At 37.1% G+C, this 20,837-nt stretch overlaps 4 protein-coding genes and 1 non-coding gene across 6 annotated transcripts; 3 read left to right on the forward strand and 2 right to left on the reverse strand.

Moving 5' to 3' along the window:
• On the forward strand, positions 9 to 3,799 carry LOC105160401. Its single transcript, XM_011077763.2, has 3 exons — positions 9 to 2,356; positions 2,457 to 2,648; positions 2,849 to 3,799. Exons 1-3 carry the CDS (start codon positions 231 to 233, stop codon positions 3,405 to 3,407), a joined length of 2,877 nt encoding a protein of 958 aa, XP_011076065.1. The 5' UTR covers positions 9 to 230; the 3' UTR covers positions 3,408 to 3,799.
• On the forward strand, positions 3,938 to 5,076 carry LOC105160402 (hevamine-A). The gene has a single exon (XM_011077764.2). It carries the CDS (start codon positions 4,047 to 4,049, stop codon positions 4,950 to 4,952), a length of 906 nt encoding a protein of 301 aa, XP_011076066.1. The 5' UTR covers positions 3,938 to 4,046; the 3' UTR covers positions 4,953 to 5,076.
• On the reverse strand, positions 6,873 to 6,954 carry TRNAS-GCU. Its single transcript has one exon. It is a non-coding gene; the product is annotated as a tRNA-Ser (tRNA).
• On the forward strand, positions 10,133 to 14,061 carry LOC105160403. Of its 2 annotated transcripts, XM_020693377.1 has the most exons (3): positions 10,154 to 10,283; positions 10,758 to 10,890; positions 11,471 to 14,061. In XM_020693377.1, exon 3 carries the CDS (start codon positions 11,776 to 11,778, stop codon positions 13,747 to 13,749), a length of 1,974 nt encoding a protein of 657 aa, XP_020549036.1. In that variant the 5' UTR covers positions 10,154 to 10,283; positions 10,758 to 10,890; positions 11,471 to 11,775; the 3' UTR covers positions 13,750 to 14,061. The 2 variants fall into 2 exon arrangements, with proteins under 2 accessions (XP_011076067.1, XP_020549036.1); XM_011077765.2 differs by lacking the exon at positions 10,758 to 10,890 and having other exon boundaries at positions 10,133 to 10,283.
• LOC105160405 (plastidial pyruvate kinase 2-like) lies at positions 14,343 to 20,041 on the reverse strand. The gene is made up of 12 exons (XM_011077767.2): positions 19,799 to 20,041; positions 18,958 to 19,245; positions 18,617 to 18,782; positions 18,130 to 18,264; positions 17,849 to 17,959; positions 17,646 to 17,734; positions 17,395 to 17,457; positions 17,063 to 17,238; positions 16,847 to 16,949; positions 16,601 to 16,749; positions 16,246 to 16,354; positions 14,343 to 14,858 (listed from the first exon to the last, which is right to left on the reverse strand). The coding sequence occupies exons 1-12, from the start codon at positions 20,039 to 20,041 to the stop codon at positions 14,751 to 14,753; spliced, it is 1,740 nt and encodes a 579-aa protein (XP_011076069.1). The 3' UTR covers positions 14,343 to 14,750.

Raw genomic sequence — 20,837 nt, forward strand, 5'->3', positions numbered from 1 at the left:
TAGGAGGAAACGCGCTTTTCAAAGCAATTTAAAATTTCGCCCGCCTGTTTTTTCCGCATTTTCCCACTCAAACCCCATAGCCTGATCCCCTCGGCTCATTTTAGCAATTCGCCTCTTCTTTCCGATCCGTCCAATTTCTCCTATTTCCTCCAAAGCACATTAACCTTCCATGCCGAAACAACAAACATCCCGCGCACATTAGCCCCACCACCACCAAAAAGCTTCTACCAATGACTCCGGCAAATCTACCACCGGTAAACTTCTCCAAAACCCAACGCTTAGTCCTCCTCATAGATCTCCACCCACTTCTCACCCTCCAAAACCCTACCGCCTACCTCCGCGCCGTCACTTCCGTAGCAGCTCGTCTGCTACAATTCGCTCCGCTCTCTGCCTCCCTATCTGCTTACAAGCTCTTCTTCTCCTCCCTCTCTCCCCTCCGCTCCGACGCTGTTCTCCCGCGCCACCTATCTACCCCATCACTCTCCTTCAATCTTCCCGCCCAAACCTTGGCTTCCCTCTCCATCACTTTCGATTCTATTTCTACCATCATTGATTTGCCGAATTCACCATGCTCTGCGCGTGCTTCGAATGCCGTGAGCTCGTTGCTTCAGTTAATTCACGACTACTCGTGGGAGACTGAGAAGGACAATCTGTTAGGTGAGGATGATTGTAATGATGGCGATTTTGTAAAAGTTCCTTCTAATTTGGTTATTTTGCTTTCTGCGATTGGTCAATCAGTTAGTTGTTCGGTTGATTTTTGGGAGTTGCGTGAGTTTGATGAGGTGTTTTGTGTTGTGAAGGAGGCATTTGTTATTAGGGATATTCATCTGTGTTGGATTGATGTTAAGATTGAGGAACTGAAATTTGAAGGGGTTTATGAGAAGAAAAATGAACGTGAGAACAATCTAGTCATCTTGAAGGATGGCATTAGGAAAATCGGATGGGGATTCTGTTCTAGTGAATTGATTGTTTTAGGTTCAGCTTTGTTACCTTTTGGGTTGATCTATCCAAAAATTGGGGTGTCAGTTGGCTTTATGGATTTCGGGGGCTTGAATAAGAAAACTTATAGTGGAGAATTGAGCCTTGAGATATTGGATGTGAATGGGATGCCATTAGAATGCAAGTGCTGCGATCTTGAGTTTGTAAACTTGAAGAGTTTGCCTTGTAGTAATAGAACTGATGATATTCTGAATGCCGCTGAATCTAGAGATTCACAGAGTTTTCACGGTCAAGATGCATTTTGGATTCGTCTAGCTAAAGAAAATATGAAAGTACATGTCAAGAGTGTTCATAGATACGACGACTGTGAGAGGATTGGAGGCTCGTCCGAGATTGTTCTAGTGCGGGAGTGCTTCCTGGAGCAGAGGAAAAACAAAAAGAACAGTGGTGTTGACTTTTTTGCGGACAGGGTTCTGGAAATGCTGCATGGAGAAATGGGTGGAGTCACTTCTAGAAGTCAGCCACCCACCTGGCAAATGTTTCTAAGTTTTCTTCATACAAAGGGGTACTGGGCCTTGGTGTCCCTCTCGAGTAGCAACAGAGATATATTTATGGGTATTCTGAAGCCTTTCACAACTCATTTGGCTCTCATCTGCATCTTGGATGCTGATCATGTGTCAAGTAGAGGTAAAAGTGGATCTAAATTGCCCAAGATAGAGAATAAAACTCGTGATACTTGTGATGAGGACATGAGCAACTCAAACAGGTGTTTGGGTTCCCAAACTGATACCTCAACCTCTGATAATTGTGAACCACGTGGAGATGGGAAAAGGAAAAAAAGCTTAAGGCGTCTGTATCAGGAGATGACATGGAATTCCTTTTACAAGGCAGCCTTTGAAGGATCTGATATTGACTTGTTTGAGCTTTACATTGCCAGACATTCTGAAAAATCTAAGAAGCTAAAATTCCTTAAATGCTGGATGAAACAAATTACGAAACTTGATCCATATTGCTTAACAACATTGCCGGGATCCAAGTCGATAGAGGAACTATCTGCTTGTAATGCATTCTTGTCTGAGCCATCTCCAGCAAAGGAGGGAGCTAGTCCTGTTTTAAAACCAGAGACTTCAGAAACCTTTTTCAACAGTCTCTCCAAGAGGATCCAACATAGTTTGGAATCAGGAATGGACTTGAAGAATCTGGCAGAGCGAGTTGTCAAATCATCCATTCATTGGTTGCATCATAATTGTGATGAAAATAGTTCTGAAGGTCAACAACCAATGAGAAATTTAGATGATTCTTCTAAGGAAGCTGTTGGTAGCAAATTAATTGAACTTCTACTAAAGGCACCCAAAGAAATGAAGAAGATGCACCAGGATTCTGATCAGTGTTCATCATCAGAAAATATAGTCAGAGAGTATCCTTATACCTCACTTTAGTTTCCTGTGTCAGATAGGTATACATAGTTGAATTTACATTTCCTATTATTTTCATGTATTTCCTTAAATTTGCACAAGATACGAGTTACAGATTTTACTTCGGATAGAGATTCTGCGATCAGCTGCTTCAGAAATGATGGGGGAATCTAGAAAACAGAAGCTGCTGAAGCAGATATGTTCCCTTTTAGAGATCATTCAGTACCTTGTGGCAGGAGGAATTCATGGTCATATTAGCCTATACGATTATGTTGAACGAACTATCAGAGCAAGGTAAACACTCACTTCAAATTAATAATGTTTCTAACACTGTTGTTTTTTATTGAGAAGCTTTTGAATTTTCGTTCTACCTTTCCTTATCGTATTCAAGAAAATTTGAGGAAATAGTTGTCACAGAAACACCATCAACTTTCTGGCATGATTGCAGTGCGCTCTGCGTCAACGTTGAATGTTCTAACACAAGATTTGTCCAGGTATGCAGATGAGCTTGAAGATTTTGTGAAAAAGATATACACAGAAATGGATTTGCTGCCATTTGGTGATGTTGATGATGAGACTCCAAGTCTCCTGTTTAACAGTGAGGATAGCAATCAATCATGGAAGGATAAGTATGATAGAAATGAGAAGACTGAAGCCAACAGCATTCACCTATCATTCTCAACTGAAGGAAACTCCTCTCAGCCTCTTGCCAATCATTGCGAAAGTCCACAAGATATAGGAAAAGATGAGCACACCCGAATCCTAAATGAAGCTCGTGAGAGGAGGGAGAGGGCCAGAAGATTTGCCCCATTCATAAGCAAGGCCCGAGATTTGCAAAGAGTTTGGGCCCCAAAGCAACCCAAGGCACTGAAAGGTAAGCTTGATTCTCTCCCAAACAAATCAAAAGGGAAGGATAGGCAAACACCTACTTATAGTGTGGTATGCGAGACCCCAATGACGGGAAATAAACGTGCTTGCTCAGGCGATAAAGCACGTAAGGATCTTGTGAGCTCTTCATACTCTGTTTCCAAGGCTTTGTTTCAGGACGACTGATAAGTGATGAGAGACACATTGATGGGCATAATTGATGGTGTTTGCTACTGGATCTTCTTAAAGAAAATAACAGTGTAGTTAAACAAATTTAGAAAGAAGTTGGTGAAAAGGCATTTGGTTTGAAAACTTTCTATGTACATCTTATCTACCTTGTCTGAACACGACGTATTCAAATTCTTAACTTAGAGAAAGTTGTTGTATGACTCATTCTTTATTTTAGTGCTTTTCTTTTCAGTTCTTGTAGTAAGACATGTATTTATTGAGCATTCTTCTCATGTTCAAGTATGAAATAAATGTAGCAGCTTTGCTGAATGAGTCAATCCACGTTCTTAATTGCACCTTTCATGTCTAGTTTTCTCTTCACCAAAACAAAAAGTCTACGCTTATTGCTTCATTGACTTCAACTCACGCCATTTCTAGTCAAAATATTCTAATTCCCATTCCGCCTGCACTCTGCATTACCATTATTATTCAATTTTGCATTCATAATTTAATACAACCTTATTTTACTTCTTTTTTTCTTTTCTTCTTAAATCCCTCAATATCCTAAGTATTACTACTTTCAAATTCACTTGTATAAATAACACTCAAATTCTTCCCCCCGAAAACCCACTCTTACTAATTTATTACACACCAATAATGGAAATTAAACGTCAACTCATTGCTCCTCTCCTCCTCCTCCTCCAAAGCTTCCTCCTCGCCGCCTCTGCCCGTCAAGGCGGCATCGCCGTCTACTGGGGTCAAAATGGCAACGAGGGCACCCTCGCTGACACCTGCTCCACTGCCAGATTTTCCTACGTTAACATAGCCTTCCTCTACAAATTCGGCGGCGGCCAGATCCCCGAGCTCAACCTCGCTGGCCACTGCAATCCCGCCACCAACTCCTGCCGCGTCTTCAGCGATGAAATCCGCGCCTGCCAGCGTCGTGGCATCAAGGTCATGATCTCCATCGGCGGCGGCGTCGGAAACTATTCTCTCTCCTCCAGAGAAGACGCCCAAAGTTTGTCCGTTTATTTATGGAACAATTTTCTTGGCGGAGGCGACGCCTCCGCCACCCGGCCTCTCGGAGACGCCGTTTTGGACGGCATCGACTTGGATATCGAGCTGGGATCGTCGCTATACTACGACGATCTCGTAAGATTTTTGAAATCGTACAGAAGGAATGGGAGAAGAGTGTATGTGACAGGTGCACCGCAGTGCCCGTTTCCCGATCGGTTATTGGGGGCGGCGCTGAATACCAGCCTGTTTGATTATGTTTGGGTTCAGTTCTACAATAACCCTCCATGCCAGTACACTTCAGGGAATACGGATAATTTGGAGAATTCATGGATACGTTGGACGACTTCCGTCAATGCTGGAAAGATATTCCTGGGCCTGCCGGCAGCACCTCAGGCCGCCGGAAGTGGTTTCATCCCGCCGGAGGTGCTGACAGGGCAGATTCTTCCGGTGATCCGAAGATCGAGGAAATATGGCGGGGTGATGCTCTGGTCAAAGTATTGGGATGATCAAAGCGGATATAGTGCCGCCATTGTAAAAAGCGTGTGAAGTTGGGATTGAGAAATGTCGTTTGCACGCTTTTAGAAATAAGACAGAAGTTCTCTTTTCCACTCCATGTTGTTATTTTATAGCAACAATAATTTGCTCCAATTTTCAAAAGTTTTAGTTTCAATTTGATTGCACCAAATTCAAATTTAGTAAATAACAAGTGCATTGTATTGATCTAACAATAAATAATTACATAATAAGTACAAAATACTTATCGGGCATATTTACTTTAAAGATGCAATTAATAAAAAAATATGACTAAACTGAAATTATATGTGTGATATGATTATTTAATATGAGTAATTATGTTTAGATGCTCCTCCTGAAAAGTGAAATTATACTTTTTTTCAATAAAATTTTAAATTTATATTTGTATTTTCTTCGAAAATTCATTGTTTACACATAATCATCTTTTATTAAGATTTGAACAAAAACATTGACATTGGCAAAAATGTTATATAAATTTTTAATTTTGGCCCTCATTTGATATTTTCATGTATTAATTTTGTACTCACAAGGAAAAAAATATAATGAGATTAATCTCACTTTATATATAATATATATTATATTTATTCATTTACAAGTATAAAATAAATGAGGAATAAATTTATAAACTTTTTTTCTAATGTCAGTATTTTTATCCAAATCCTAGCAAAATAATGTGTAAACAAAAAATTTTTGAAAATGATGTTAGTATAATTTCAATTTTTTTTTTCAGCAAAGTATAATTTTGCATTTTCAAATGAGTCAAAATGTTATTAAGACCTATTTAATAAGATTATTTTTCATTTACTTCAATGTGTAGGATGTAATGATGCCGACTAGTCCAATGAAGTAAACATGCCCATAATTGATTAGATGTAAGAAGATGTGAAATAAGATGAAGGAAACGTAGTACAGAATTTTGGATTTCATATTATTGAATATTAGATAGTATAAATCACTTTTGATTTTTGATAGAATGATAATAAAGGTCAAAGAATCAAAAGTGGTCAATGTCATTGCTTTTATTTTCAATTTGTAGCCGCTACCAACACTTCTTTTCGTTGACTATAAGAATGGTTCAAATTGGCCAATTAAATGTATCTTTTTTTATACTTGTCCAATATATATATATAAGGGGAAAAAATCCAATTTATGTCATGTGTATGAGAAATAAGAAAAAAAAAATTTGTAAAAAATATAATAGCAAATTATATCCATATCTAAATTATTGACAGGGGTAATTTGCTTTATTTTTTAAATATAGGAGGATAATTTGTTATTTTTTTTCTACGAGATATTTGCTCATTTTACATATCACAGAATGGTGAATTGCATTTAACCCTTTATATAAGTGATACGTATCATAAGTATAATCACATTGATTCTATTTATTGTCATTGGAACGTGATTTAATATGATAGAACAAAATAATGCAGATGTTAGCCATTAATATTTAATTGAGTTGGCATCACTTCTCCTTAAAAAGAAAAAGATGTTCCAAGTTCAAGCTCAGTTTCCGTCCCCCATCTCCATTGTAACTAAAAGAAAAAAAAAATAGCGTGGAACACTATTCATTACGTAATGTGATTAAATCAAATCTAGTTAATATCATATATTATTCGTATTTAATAATATTGTACAAAGATAAATTATATTTTATCGTCAAAATTTAAATATGATAGACTAACAAAATAGGATAACTCATAAAAAAAAAAAAAAGACTATTTAATAGTCAAGTCGCATTTGTATCAAAATTCAAACTACAAAAATTGATACGAATTGTTTGGTAGGTCAAATTGAAATTTTTTAGTTTGTATTTGGCAAGTAAAAAATATTAGGCAAGAAGGAAATATAAGTGGAGTAGATACCATAAATTACAAAATTATTGGAATAGAAGAAAGAGTGGCCTCAGTCACATACAAAACAGTCAGTCAACGTCGCCTGAGAGATTCGAACTCTCGCGGGGAAACCCCATGTACTTAGCAGGCACACGCCTTAACCACTCGGCCAAAGCGACGAGGATGTCACATTGACATTCAATTCAGATATCACTATGTACCATAAGAAAGACCATAACATTTTTCATTCCACATGCAACATCTTTTCACATATTAGTACTTTTAAAAATAATAGTTAGAAATTAGTGATGTCATAATATTACTATTATTATTATTATTATTATTTTAAATAAACAAAAGATGATATCATTCAATTTTACAATATTCTTTTATCAAATACAAATAACAATCATCTAATACAATCCACATCAATTATAGAATAAAAACTCATACAACTTACAGATCCCAAGACAACCTACTTATAGTAAACTGTCTTCTCAATTATAAAATTTATGAAACTCCAATCAAAACAAACCATAAGTGCAAAACACATACTACAAAGCCACATAAAAAACACACATATGCACCCAACTTTTTTTCTTTTTTTAATAAATACAGCTAATACAAAATTACTAGCAGACTTTTATACCTATCAATATCAACAACACATCAAAAACCCTTTAGGTTTTTCCACTTAACAAGCAACTAATTTTTGCCACATAAACACTCCCACAAACTCCAAACCCAAAAAATAGAAATCAAAATAACTATTCAACATAAGATAGGTTGGAATTTGGAGAATATTACCTGTAATATTCTCTTCCCTTTTTCAAATTATATACTCTTTTAAATTAATGGCTCTCTCTACACATCAAAAAGTGAACTTTTACCTGTCCACTTTTTTTTATATATACTCTAAAAAAAATACATGGTCGTAGAATAACTAGCATACTGTTACGCAATACACTAATACTTTTAAATTAAACCAACAACATCAATGCAGATAAAGAAACAACATGCTACTAAACATCTACATTTATAGAACTCGAATTCACGATCTTTAGATTGTGAGATCTCAATCTGATCACTAAAGTAAGGAATAATTGGTGAAGTTGACGTGTCCCTTTATCTGGTGTTTAAGCTGACTGCAAATCCAGGCTCTGCAAAAGAGTATATATTTCCTGCCAAATGTGATGAATTCTGATTTGATTAAAGTTGGATTTTATTCCTGGTGTTTCCTCTCCTCTTTCCAAGTTGTACCACTTGGTGAGTGTATGTGTTTATTCACCAAATACTAAGTCAAACATAATAATTTCGTCCCACATACCTAGGCCTCGTTTGCTTGCTTTAATTTTTTATGATACATTTCAAAAATGCATAAATTTACAATATATATATATATATATCATCATAAATATGTAAAATTCTTGAAGGAACGAGTAAAAATATTATTGAATATATATAATTAATGAAAAGTGGGAGATTATAGAATAATTAGGAAACAATTATGAGGTAATGAAGGCTTAGCTAAATAGTTTATTGGCTGAGGATTTTGAGAGTCTCTTTTTAGCTGGCAAATCTCGCCTTCATTAATATCACACACTTGTTTTTGTTTTTGGTCCCCTAAGATTCCTTCATTTTAAAGAAATTTTGAATATCCAATTTAAATTAAAAAAGGATCAAATATGCATATCAATAAATCAAATCCAACTAATCATGTAATAAGCAATAATTATAATTATTCTATAATTGCTTATTTTTATTATTATATGAATTATTTGTCTTAATTATATTACAGATGTAAACACTTGAATTATTCGTCGACTTACATTTTTCTTGAAAATTCTTATTGCACTTAATATGGTAAAAGTTTATTAATTCAAATATAACTTTATTAGTTAATTTTAAGGAATAATTACACTTTTCTCCTATGAATTTGACGTAATCATATGTAAACTCTATGTCGTTTGGAATATTTATCTAGTACATTTAGGGTTTGCTTCATCTAACAAATAAGTCTCCACATCAGTCAAAATTTATCGAATTTACTGGTATTAACAATAAAAAATGGATACTTATTTTCGATTGACTTATTATTGATTTATCACAGGTAAATAAATATTTTTACTATCATTGTGCATCTTTATATATTAATGTATGTGAGGAGGTACATTTTTACCTTTTAAAAGGATGATTTAGTCAAAAATAATTTATTTAACCCACAATAAGTCACCAATAAGTTGATCAAAGGTAAATATCAATTTTCATTTAACTTTTTTAATATCTGTAAACTAAGTGAATTTTGATTAATGGGGGAGCTTAATTATTAGACAAAAGCAATTACAGTATATTAAATATAAATTTTCAAACCACGAAAATATCTACGTATAATTATACCAAATTCTTAAGGGAGGAGAGTGTTATTATCTCTAGAATTAATTAAAGACATAACTATTATATATATATGGTAATTTTCTTTACTAATTATATATCTATACTAATAAAAAAAATTCCTAATTACTTTCAAATAGTGGTTACATTACGATACTAATTTTTTAAATTATCAAATTATTCGGTTTGTATTTTTTAACCACTCCTATTTAATACTAATCTATGTATCTATTTTGTTAATTTTTATTTTAAAATATAAAAAAAAAATTTTATATGTACGTATGTATGGTGTGCCATGACAACTAATTATGACAAAGGAAAAAGGGAAATTATAATTAGTTGCTAAATTTCAGTGATTAGGAGTGGGGCCCGGGTGCGCACCATTAGCGACTACGGGACGCTCCCAATTGGCGTCATCTGTTACGTCATCTGCAATTTTGTTGCGGTTACATCATTCATTCTTTCATGTGCTAACGTCTTGGCTTTCTGTCAGAACGCGAATTAGTACACTAAGTTCTGAAAATTACAGAAACACCCATAAACTTTTCTTATTCTGTCGGAATGGTCCTTACTCTTCGTTCAGGATGCATGCACGTATTGTGTACGTGTTTGGATGAGCATAAGCCACGTCATGAATATCATTAAATTATTATTTTATATAAAATAAATTGGAGAAAATTAATAATTATTAATTAAATATTTTTTTAGAAGAGGTCGAAGTTTAGGAGGGCGTCCTTGAATTAAGTTTTTTTTTTTATTATTTTGTATCATAATTTTATTTTATATAGTCGCAAAAATCGGGTGCGGGCAATAGTGAAAAGCAAAAGTATATCCAATCTGCAAGATCGTTGACCACCGAGGGCACATAAGAAGAAACGTGAGGCCGCTCGCGGTGGATTCATAATATCCCCACCAAACGTGCGCCTAATTTCTTAAAATGCGCCTCCAGTTCCACTATTAATTGAATTCTCACTCTTTTTTCATCTCATTTTCTCCACCAGTCTTTTTGTCTTTCTCGAGCACTCTCGGATTTGACGGCACCGCCAAAACCCTAGTTCTCTCCACAGCGGCGCATTCCGTGCTGAGTTTCCGCTTCAATTTCCCTTAATTTCTTGAGGTGATTGAGCTTTTTTCCTTCTATAAAGAGCATAATTCAGTACCTTCTGTTGTGTGAGTGATTGGACTTAATTTCATTTTTTGTCACGTTCGCGATTCAAGTCTTGTTGGTGGAAAGAGGAAAATTCTGTTGCTTTGAAATTTGAGTAGATGGAAAGTAATTTAAGTTCTCTTCCGACTAGTTTTTTCATTTTTATTTTGTTTTTGTTTATATTGGTGCCTTCGAACTGTCAGTCAAGCATAAAGAAAGAAAAAATAATACCTTTTCTTTTTGCGTTCACAGTGAGTTGTGTCTGATTTTCTGTAGTCCGGATTTTTTCCAATTTGTCCGTATGAAATTGCTTTTTTTATATGAATAATAAAGTCTGAAATTGAAGTTTTTACTCACTATAAAAAGAAAAGAAAAAGTTTTGTATATAGTTTATATTCTTAAATCAAGGATGGTAAGTCTACATTTTTTTGGATGGGATTGCAGGAGCCAGGAGGGGTTGATGACCTGGGGTTTCACTTGAAAGTTTGTGACTTTTATGTTTCTAAAAGAAATGCCATTAACGGGACATTCTTGACTGATTGGAGTTGATGTCTTGAAGAGGGATAACATACTGCATGTAAATTTACAGTTCGCCCTGGAATGAATTTTATTTAAACTGTTAGTTGGCGCGTTGTGTCCTCTTTTTCTGATCATTGCTAGTTCATTCATCTTTACAGTTTTCCTGTGAATTGCTGATCCATTAGGGAATTTTTCTTGGAAAAACAGATTTGATCTTTTTCAGCTATTGAACCAAAAATGGCAAAAGATAAAAAATATAAAAGAGTGCCAGTTTGACATCTTTCTTCAGTTATCTTGGATTATGTTTCTATACGAGTATGCCTGAGGTAGATTATCAGATCTAAGATTTGCATACAATTTCACCTGGAAAGTTAATTCTGTGCAAAATTGAGTATATCGTCCTACTTTTTTCCCGCTGTGTTTGTTTGTGCCTGGAGGGACCTGCATGCATCTAGAGTTAGTTCTCTTGGCAGAAAGCTATAGGAATATGTTAATTTCGGATTTCAGTTAATGTTAAATGGTATCAGTTTTATCTTGTAAGGTCTTGGTTCATGATAATTTTGGTTTCATTGACTTAAATTGTCTCAGTTTATATATGAAACTCTCAGCTGACAGTGAATTTTGATTGCTTAAAACAGGATGACAGTTGTGAGTTTCACTTGGAGACGGTTGTAAATGCTTCTCAGTTGATATTCTTGCAACTTTTGAAGTGCTAAAGTTGCATACTTAGCTCTTAGCATGGACCGCCAGGACACATCAGGTTTTGTTAGTGGTGGTTGCTGCTTCATCTTCAGAAGCTTTTGGTTGATTTTTAGCTACTAGATCTTGTGCGGCCCTTCCTTCTTCCCTGTAGACCACAGAAATCCAGCAATCTATTCTTTATATTATTTTCGTGTCTATATATTTTACCTTTTAGTTCGGTTGAAGTCGTGAATTTCATTGCATGGATGGTACCCATGGCCATACAGCTACTTTGGCCTCTGCATCAAGAGATGGGGGCGAAGTTGTTGACTATACTGTTGTTTCTACTCTAGATTTTGATTCACCTGGCCTGCCAGGCTCTTATGTTTCCAAGGGAAGCAAGAGAAAATGTACTACTGTTGATCGACCAATTAAATTCAAAGATGGGTCTTCTCTGGTTCTTGGGTTGGGGCGTTCATCAAGTTCCTGCACTAGCATATGCTCAGGGAACGAAATTGAAGAGGAGTCTTCTGTAGATCTTGGTCTGAGTATCAACCTCAACATAGGAGATTGCAGGTCATCCAATCCAAAGCAGGTTTCTGCTGGTGGGGCATTGAATGCAATTACGGTACGGAGGCCTGTTTTAAACCTTCAATTAAGTCTATCCACTGGACCTGCTGAATCTGATGTAACCACTGGCAGCCAAGGATTCGTTCCTTACCAGAATTACTCTGAGTCACCAGTTTTAACCCCTACATTTCAACTAGTGGATGAAGGGTCAACATCTTCTCGGTGGAAAACTGGCCCTCTTGTTGCCCCCTTGGATTGTCCACTAGAGATCTCCATCCCATTTGACCAAGTCCATGACAGTGGGAATCCTAATCCAGTGGTGTCTAGTAACCCCTCAACTGCATTGGTGACACCAAGTTTGGCTGGCAGTGCTTCTTGTCTACTTAACAAACAGCAACAACGCAAAGCTAGAGTGAAAACTTGTCGTTTTGAAGGATGCACCAGGGGTGCAAGGGGTGCTTCTGGTCTCTGTATTGCCCATGGAGGTGGCAGGAGGTGCCAAAAAGCTGGTTGTCAGAAGGGAGCTGAGGGCAGGACTGTATTTTGCAAGGCACATGGTGGTGGTCGGAGGTGCCAGCATCTTGGGTGTACTAAAAGTGCCGAAGGCCGTACTGACTACTGCATAGGTCATGGTGGCGGTAGGAGGTGTAGTCATGAGGGTTGCTCTCGTGCAGCAAGAGGTAAGTCTGGCCTCTGCATCCGTCATGGGGGTGGTAAAAGGTGCAAGATGGAAAATTGCAGTAAGAGTGCTGAGGGCATCTCTGGCCTTTGCATATCCCACGGAGGTGGGCGTCGCTGCCAATACCCTGAGTGTACAAAAGGTGCTCAAGGGAGCACAATGTTCTGTAAAGCTCACGGTGGTGGCAGAAGGTGCACGGTTTTGGGATGCACAAAAGGTGCAGAAGGGAGCACTCCATTCTGTAAGGGCCACGGTGGCGGGAAAAGATGTACATCAGAAGGATGCACTAAGAGCGTTCACGGGGGAACTTTATTTTGTGTTAGTCATGGGGGGGGCAAAAGATGTGCTATGCCTGGATGTACCAAGAGTGCCAGGGGTCGTACAAGCTACTGTGTCCGTCATGGTGGTGGAAAAAGGTGCAAGTTTGCAGGCTGTCCAAAAAGTGCACAAGGAAGCACTGATTTTTGCAAGGCGCATGGTGGAGGGAAACGATGCTCTTGGGGACAGTTGGGTTCTGAGTTCAGCAGTCAAGGTGCTGTTCCTTGTGACAAGTTTGCAAGGGGAAAATCTGGCCTCTGTGCTGCCCACAATGCGCAAGTGCAGGAAAAAGATATCCATGGCAGCTTTGAGTTGGTTTCAACGACACAGGACACGAGTTCTAACACATCTACTCAAACGAAAGGCATTTTTCCAGCTGGAACCCATATTCCTTATCCTTGCACCACTGACAACAATGGGGCACGATCAGTTGGTTCAATAAGTCATGGACATCAACCAATATCTCTGCCAATTATGGCACAAGAAAATTTCGTGGTTGGAAATGCTTGCTTGGATCGGCTCTCTCTCCCTGAAGGCAGGGTGCATGGAGGTAGCCTGATGGCAATGCTTAAAGGAGGGACAGCCTTTGCAACAAGCAATAATACTCAAGACAACAGTGGTGAATTGGTGCCAGAGAAATCTTTTCCTATGTCACATAGATGGGTATGAACAGAATCCCTCACGCCATTATGTTGGTTGTGTTTTAGTTGTCTGTTGGTTCAAGTTGAGGAGTCTGTACTTTGTTAGTTATTGGGTCTGGTCATGGTGGATGAGGTATTTGTCTCTGATTTATGCAGCAGGTATAGATGTATTCAAGAAATTTTAAAGTCAAGTGTGTAATCTAGGTAGGTAGGGTGGCTACATTATGTTATAGTTAAACTGCATGTGTCTCTTGTGAATACATTTAACTATCATGTGTCTCCTGTGAATACATAATTGCTGTAAGTATTGTTCTGTCTATGTCGTTGAATGGTTGCTGGATAATGGCCTCTTATGGTTGTGGTGTTCATTATTTCTGATTGTGTAATTTGGTTTAATACCTTCTATCCGCAGTGGTCTGCTACGAGATGAGACCTAGTTGAAGGATAAAAAATCAGTTTATGGCTTTTGCAGGGATCTGTGCTGAACCACCTCCAGTCAGATCTCTTATTTAGAGATTAGAAACTCCTCATGATCATTTACTTTATTTTTAATCCAAGGATACGAAAGTTGCCAATGTCTAAATCCAAACCGAAAGCCGTGTTAACACAAAGATAAACGGGACGAGGGCATCTTTTTAAGTGAACAAAGATTCCATAAACTAAGTTTTACATTTACGATTAAAAATAGAAGTTACAGTGCTAAGGAAGCAGACAGGCGACAAACTGAGCAACCTTTCTACCTCTCACATTACTTTCACTCAACCAGACAAATCCGTAACAAGTTCAAGGAACCCCAGTGCCATTTAGTAGAAGTTCAAAAGGATGGGGGAGAAGTACAAAATATAAAAGAAATGAACTCAGCTAAAGTAAATAACTTATGGTTACGGCACCACAGCACATGCCCCCAAGTGAAAAGCTGAAGCATCCAAGACGCATCAATCAAGCGAGGGCATCACCACACTCTTTTTCCAATCTATGCATCGACTGTCAACGTAATGCCATGGTATAGATTCTAATTTCCTTTCCCATCTATACTTTCCTCACCTGAATATTATGGGTGGACTGGAACCGCCAAATAGGTTGTCTACCACTTTGAACAAGTGCAACCTGCTCGCCTTCTTTCACCATTCCTTGCTTCTACATTTTGGCAAGAGGTTATCATAAGAAAATAGACATATTAAAGTAAGCAGACTGCAATGAAGATGCATACAGAAACAGATGCCAATCATACAACACATGATTGAAAAAAAAAATTCAGGGATAGTGCTGTCAGACCAAAATACGGTTATTTGGGTCCTTCTTTTGCATCAAATTGAAATGAACTTATAGAACAACATATCAACCATTATTTATCATCATTAGGGTTAAATACACTTTACCCTCGTCAACTATATTACATGTGCTGTTTACCTTTCTAAACTAATAATTATACCCCTTAACCCCCTTGACTACATGTTTGGACAAAATTGCCCTAGTATACATATATATATAGGTTTTTTTTTTAAAGCACAAATACTTTCTAAAACTTTCATCTTAAATTCAACATAAAGTATTCCTCAAATAAATCAAATATATTTTAATTTTAATAAAAAAAAAGTAATTATCAGTTAAGTAATTTAAACTTCAAAGACTAAGGATTAATTAATATATGAGTAAAATAAATAAAATAAAACATCGAATGTAAAAAGATATTATTAATTTTTAAAAACTTAAATTATCAATTACTCAATCTAACGATTTATAGACACAGATGAATAATTACATCTCATTTTCAAATATATATCTTTTACGAAAATTAGATCAAAACTGTATTTATTCATATTTTTTCGAAAATGTGTAACATTTCTTCAATTTTTAATTTTTCTTTTATTTAAGTTAATTAAATATATTTATCCATTTGTCAAGAATAGCCAAGTCTCATTTGAATATTTGATTAGTTAATTAATAACTTCTTCAGATCAAATGAATAAAACAAATTCTGAATGATTAGTATTTGTTTTGTATATATCATACTAACATATTACTTTAATTTGATCAATAATGCTCAAGTTATTAATTACTCTTTCCACATTTTAATTAAGAATATCTTTTTTTCTAAGTAAAACATAATCTTATAGTAAATTAATGTGCAAAATATTTAAAATATAGTAGGAACATATAAATATATATGGCATGCAAAGGGGTATTTTTGTTAAATCAAGGGGGCTAATGTTAACGTATATTAATTTAGGGAGGTGAATGCGACTTGGAGAAGAGTTGAGGGGGTAAAATCTATTTACCCTAATTAATATATTCTTTACTGCAATCTGGAAAATAGTTTCTTGCTAAAGGCCGGTTGTGAAATACAACTTCATCTACCATCAATTCTTTGTTACTATTTTATGATTGCCTCTGTTAAACTGGTCTAAAATACCTGACAGTCAAAACTCAGCAGAGAAGAGTTCAGGAAGAGTATTCACCTGTAACATCAGCAGAGAAGAGTAATTTTCTTTTTTTTTAAATAATTGCAGAGAAGAGTATTCACCTGTAACAAAGCCAAAGCGTTGGCAAATGTTTCCTCAGCATCAGCAGAGAACTCCATGTGTATGGGACAAACACCTTGGTACAAGGCCAATCTCTGCTGTACTCTCTTCCTGTGAACAGTTATATAAAATATATCAATCAAATAGAACTGCAGAATTGCCAAAAGGCTAAGTATTCGAAATGCCGGAAAAATCATTTTATTACACAAAAGTAATCATGTTAAGGAGGACCTGCTGATCTACTTGATTATTAGATAAGACACCGACATGCATTTAAATTGCATGAGATTCACCTCTTTTGCTTACACATTGGCTTTTTGAAAAAGCAGTTTGTGTATGTAAATTCACATGACTCACTCATTTGTGAAAGCAAAAATTGTGCCAGATGGTCGAAAATGGCTCAGTAGAATAGCCATGAAGCCAGTTCTAGTGAAGACAACAATAGAAGTTCCAAGGGTGTTAGACATCATTGTTGCATGGAAGGCAAACATTTCGCTCATATGATTCTGCAGAGAACAGAAATGATAGGTCAATAAAAATGTAAGTGACTGTACATGCATGTACTTGCGTGACGGAGCATGTATGCAGTAAACATAGGCTGACCTTGAAGGCTTGGCCCAAATTTGCTGGAGTTTGTACACCAACCATTGTAGCTTCAGTCCGCAGAGAGACTGTGTGCATGACCCTGACTGCTTTCAGTGGGAACCTAACACGGAAGTGAAACTAAATCAATTCAATTATTTGGTGAAGCCTTACAAATGCATAAAAAAGTATGTGAAAAAATTGCCCTATTATTATACCAAAGAAATGGTTACTTACTTCCCATGAGCAGTTTCTCCAGAAAGCATAACAGCATCTGCCCCTTCTCTAACAGCAATAGCAATATCTGATACCTCTGCTCGGGTAGGAGTAGGATGCACAATCATGCTTTCGAGCATATTTGTTGCAACTATGACTGCCTTCCCCATACTACGACATATCCTAATAATTTCTTCCTGCATTTGTGATAAATTGCGTTTGTAAATCAATTTATGGCCTAGATAATGTAACCAGCATTAGAAAATCCAGCTACCCATGTTCCACAGGCTCTAGACTAGATAAAGGCAGGGGAAAGATGTATATGTTTCCTTAACAACATATCAGTATACTACCTGCAATAAAGGAACCTCTTCAATTGGCAACTCTGCACCAAGATCCCCTCTCGCAACCATAGCCTGAGAAAGAAAAGGCATTTAGATATTCGCTTGCGGAATTAATTTGATATGCATGATTCATCAAGGTAGAAGGATAAAAGGGAGTACTGAATCAAGAAAGAGACAAGCAGCTGTTAAATCATAGCCGAACATCTTGCTGTTCGAGCAGTTTCATCTGGTTTCAGGGGAATAAATATTCATATTCTTACCCCATCAGATGCAGTTATAATTGAATGCAGATTTGGTATGGAATCTGCACTTTCAATTTTTACAATGACATGAATGTCTGCACCAGCATCTGCAGGGAAAAACATTAAGATAGTTGAAACTAAAGACGCAGCAGTTATACATCAAAATACAATTACGCCTTCCAAGATGTATTGTGATTAATGACCTAGTACTTGAAATATACCTTTCAGATAATTCTTCAGTTCATGGACTACAGCTGCATCCTTGACAAAGGAAACAGCATAGAAGTCAACTTTGTTGTCCACTCCAAATTTTATGTCATCCCAGTCCTTTTCTGTTATAAGTCACCATGAAAGGATCATCCCATTTGTCACCCAAAGCAAGAAAGAGGACATAAAATAATACCCATCAGTTGAAGCAACATTGGCAAGTATGCATTTACAACATTGTTATTGAGCATGAAATAAATCATCCTAATGTAAGAAGTATCATTGTTGATCTAACCAGTTATGGATGGCAGTGTTGCGCTTTTTCCACGAACATTAAGATGTCGTCGGGATTTAAGCTCTCCACCATCAACAACTTCACATTTCACAGAATCTTCCGTCTTTGATTTTACCATTAATGACATCATACCACCTGCAAACCGATAGTCACTAACAAAGTAAGAATAAAAGCAGAATCATAATTTCCTCTTGAACATAGTATCTAAAAGGCGTACACATGCCCACATGTCACATACGTCAAGATCTTTTTAATGGCCAGAAATTGTATGAGCTGGTGAGCAGATAAACAGATATTTCACATAGGAAGAAATTCAAAATGTTTGATTTCTGAATGCAAAATTTTCACACTAAAAAAAATTTGGACAACATAATAAAAAATGAGTGAACAATACTCCACTTTCCATCAAGATGGATGATTCAAATGTTCTATTCCTAGATAGTCTGCAGTTGATGAAAAGCACAATTAAAGGATTCATAGGTTATACCATCAACAAGTAGCATGTCTCCAACTTCTACATCATTAACAAAATCATCATAGTTGACACTGACACAGTCTGCTGTGCCAACTCCTCTTCGGATTGTGAAAGTAAATTCCTGGCCAGTTGTCAATGTAATGGGTTGAGGTAAATCGCCACTCCGAACCTCAGGACCCTGTCAACAAAATTCATCAGGCATTAGAAAACAAATACATTAGACACTCAAAACATCACATGAATATTTACTTAGCCGTGATATTTGAAATTCCGTATCGTACATTTCACATACAGCTCTTCTAGTATGAAGAGTGGATACCAATGTATGGTTCACATCCCAAAAGAAGACTTGCCTTAGTGTCAAGCATGATGGCAATAACATTGTCTTTTGCTTGGGCATTATATTCCTTAACCAAGTCAATTACTTTTTGGTGAGATGCATGGTCTCCATGGGACATATTAAGACGAGCAACATTCATTCCAGCCTCTGCCAGCTTCCATATCATTTCCCTGGTGTTGGTTGAGGGGCCAATTGTGCAAACAATATTTGTCTTGCGCCTCACCGTAGGCTTAGACCATATACCCACTGATGTCTCGCCAATTTGTGGAATCCCCTGTAAATATTGATTTTGTTCTTCTGCCTGGTCAAGAGAAAAGCAATGCTGATGCTTTTTGGTAAAGATTACATAACTAATCCATATCTGCACAATGATGGTTTAGCCACCAAACAGACGTTCAAATCACCTCAACAGTGTGAGTTATGCCCAAGTAAATATTGTCAATGACACTCTTAAAGTTTAATTTTACATAGTACATTTTCACAGACTCGAACTCTGAAGCCAAATTCAATGACACGAAAATAGGGTAACTCAAGAAAAACGAAAAAGGACACATAAATAAATAACTAAAAGTTAGCTACCCAGGCTAAGTCAGCTAAATTAAGCTGCGATCGTTTCTTTTTATTCGTGCAACCTCAAATGATATTAAGACTGCAGAACTGAATATAGTCCATAAAGCCTCGAACATGCATAAGAAGCTAAATCTCCAACACGAATGGAGAATCACTTCGCCAAACAAAAAACATTAATAAAGCTGGAACCAAGCATCTGCAACATAAGCTTACCACCATGCTTAAACTCAGACCCCCCAGCCACCCCCTGGCAAAGAAAGGAACAAAAAAGAAAGACTCAGAACCTTTGGCACGTCTTCAGGAGAAACTGGAATCACATGCGGCTCAACACCGCTAGATCTCCTCGCCGTGATCGGCGCGCTGACGTGCACAGCTCCGCGGCTGCTTCTCTTCTCGGTTTGTGCAAAAACCTTAGCCTCGAAGCCAGAAGTCGGCCGCAGTCTCTCGGCTCGGCTCTGCAGAGATCCAGACCCAGGATTCGCAACAAATGCACCGTGAATCAACCGAGTAGCCACCACTTGAGCCATCGCCACAAAAACCTCTCAGAGAGACAAAGGTAAACCGTCGGAGATTAAGAGAGAGAGAGAGAGAGAGAGAAAGAAGGCGAGACGCAGAAGAGAAGAGCTGAGAGTATAATAAAATGAGTGATAGTTTGTGGAAATCGCCGATAAATTTGGAGGTTGTGAAGGCGGAAGGCCTCTTCTTGTTTGTATCGCAAATAGAAGGGAGGCTTCCAACTCTCAGCAAGCTTCGTTCGACTCTTGCAACGGTTTAGAGGGGTTTTAGTTTTGGGGAGAGAATGGGGTTTTCGCTTTTATTTTTCTTGGTAAGGGTGGTTAAGCGGTGTCGTTTTGGATGGTGGGGTAATTCAGAATTGGACTAGTTTTACTTTTGCCTACCACTTGGAATACAGGAGTTACCGTGCGTGGGTCAACGAGGAGTGGGCCCTAACATAGGTGTATGAAGTCACCAATGGGACAGACACACGAGAGCCTCGTGCGAAGATGGACCGCCCACGTACTTGTTGGGTCTAATGGGCCGGTATTCCAGTCAGGTATATACAAATAAATTTTTTTCTCAATGTAAAATAGATCTTGCTCTATGTTGTACTGTTATGGCATGTTTATTTCGTTGAACTAGTATGCGTTGCACTGTTAATATTTGTTAGTCTAACTATTTATTTCTTTTAGGTTGAAAACCCGTTATTATATGCTTACCCTGTGTGGTTTTATGGATTACTTGGGAACAGACTCCGTGAACGACTTCTCCAGAGTAACTGCTCGAAAAACATTGACTTCTTATTCATCCAAATCGCTCATCTCT

The sequence above is a fragment of the Sesamum indicum genome, linkage group LG4 (genome assembly GCF_000512975.1).
Source record: "Sesamum indicum cultivar Zhongzhi No. 13 linkage group LG4, S_indicum_v1.0, whole genome shotgun sequence".
Lineage (NCBI taxonomy): Eukaryota > Viridiplantae > Streptophyta > Magnoliopsida > Lamiales > Pedaliaceae > Sesamum > Sesamum indicum.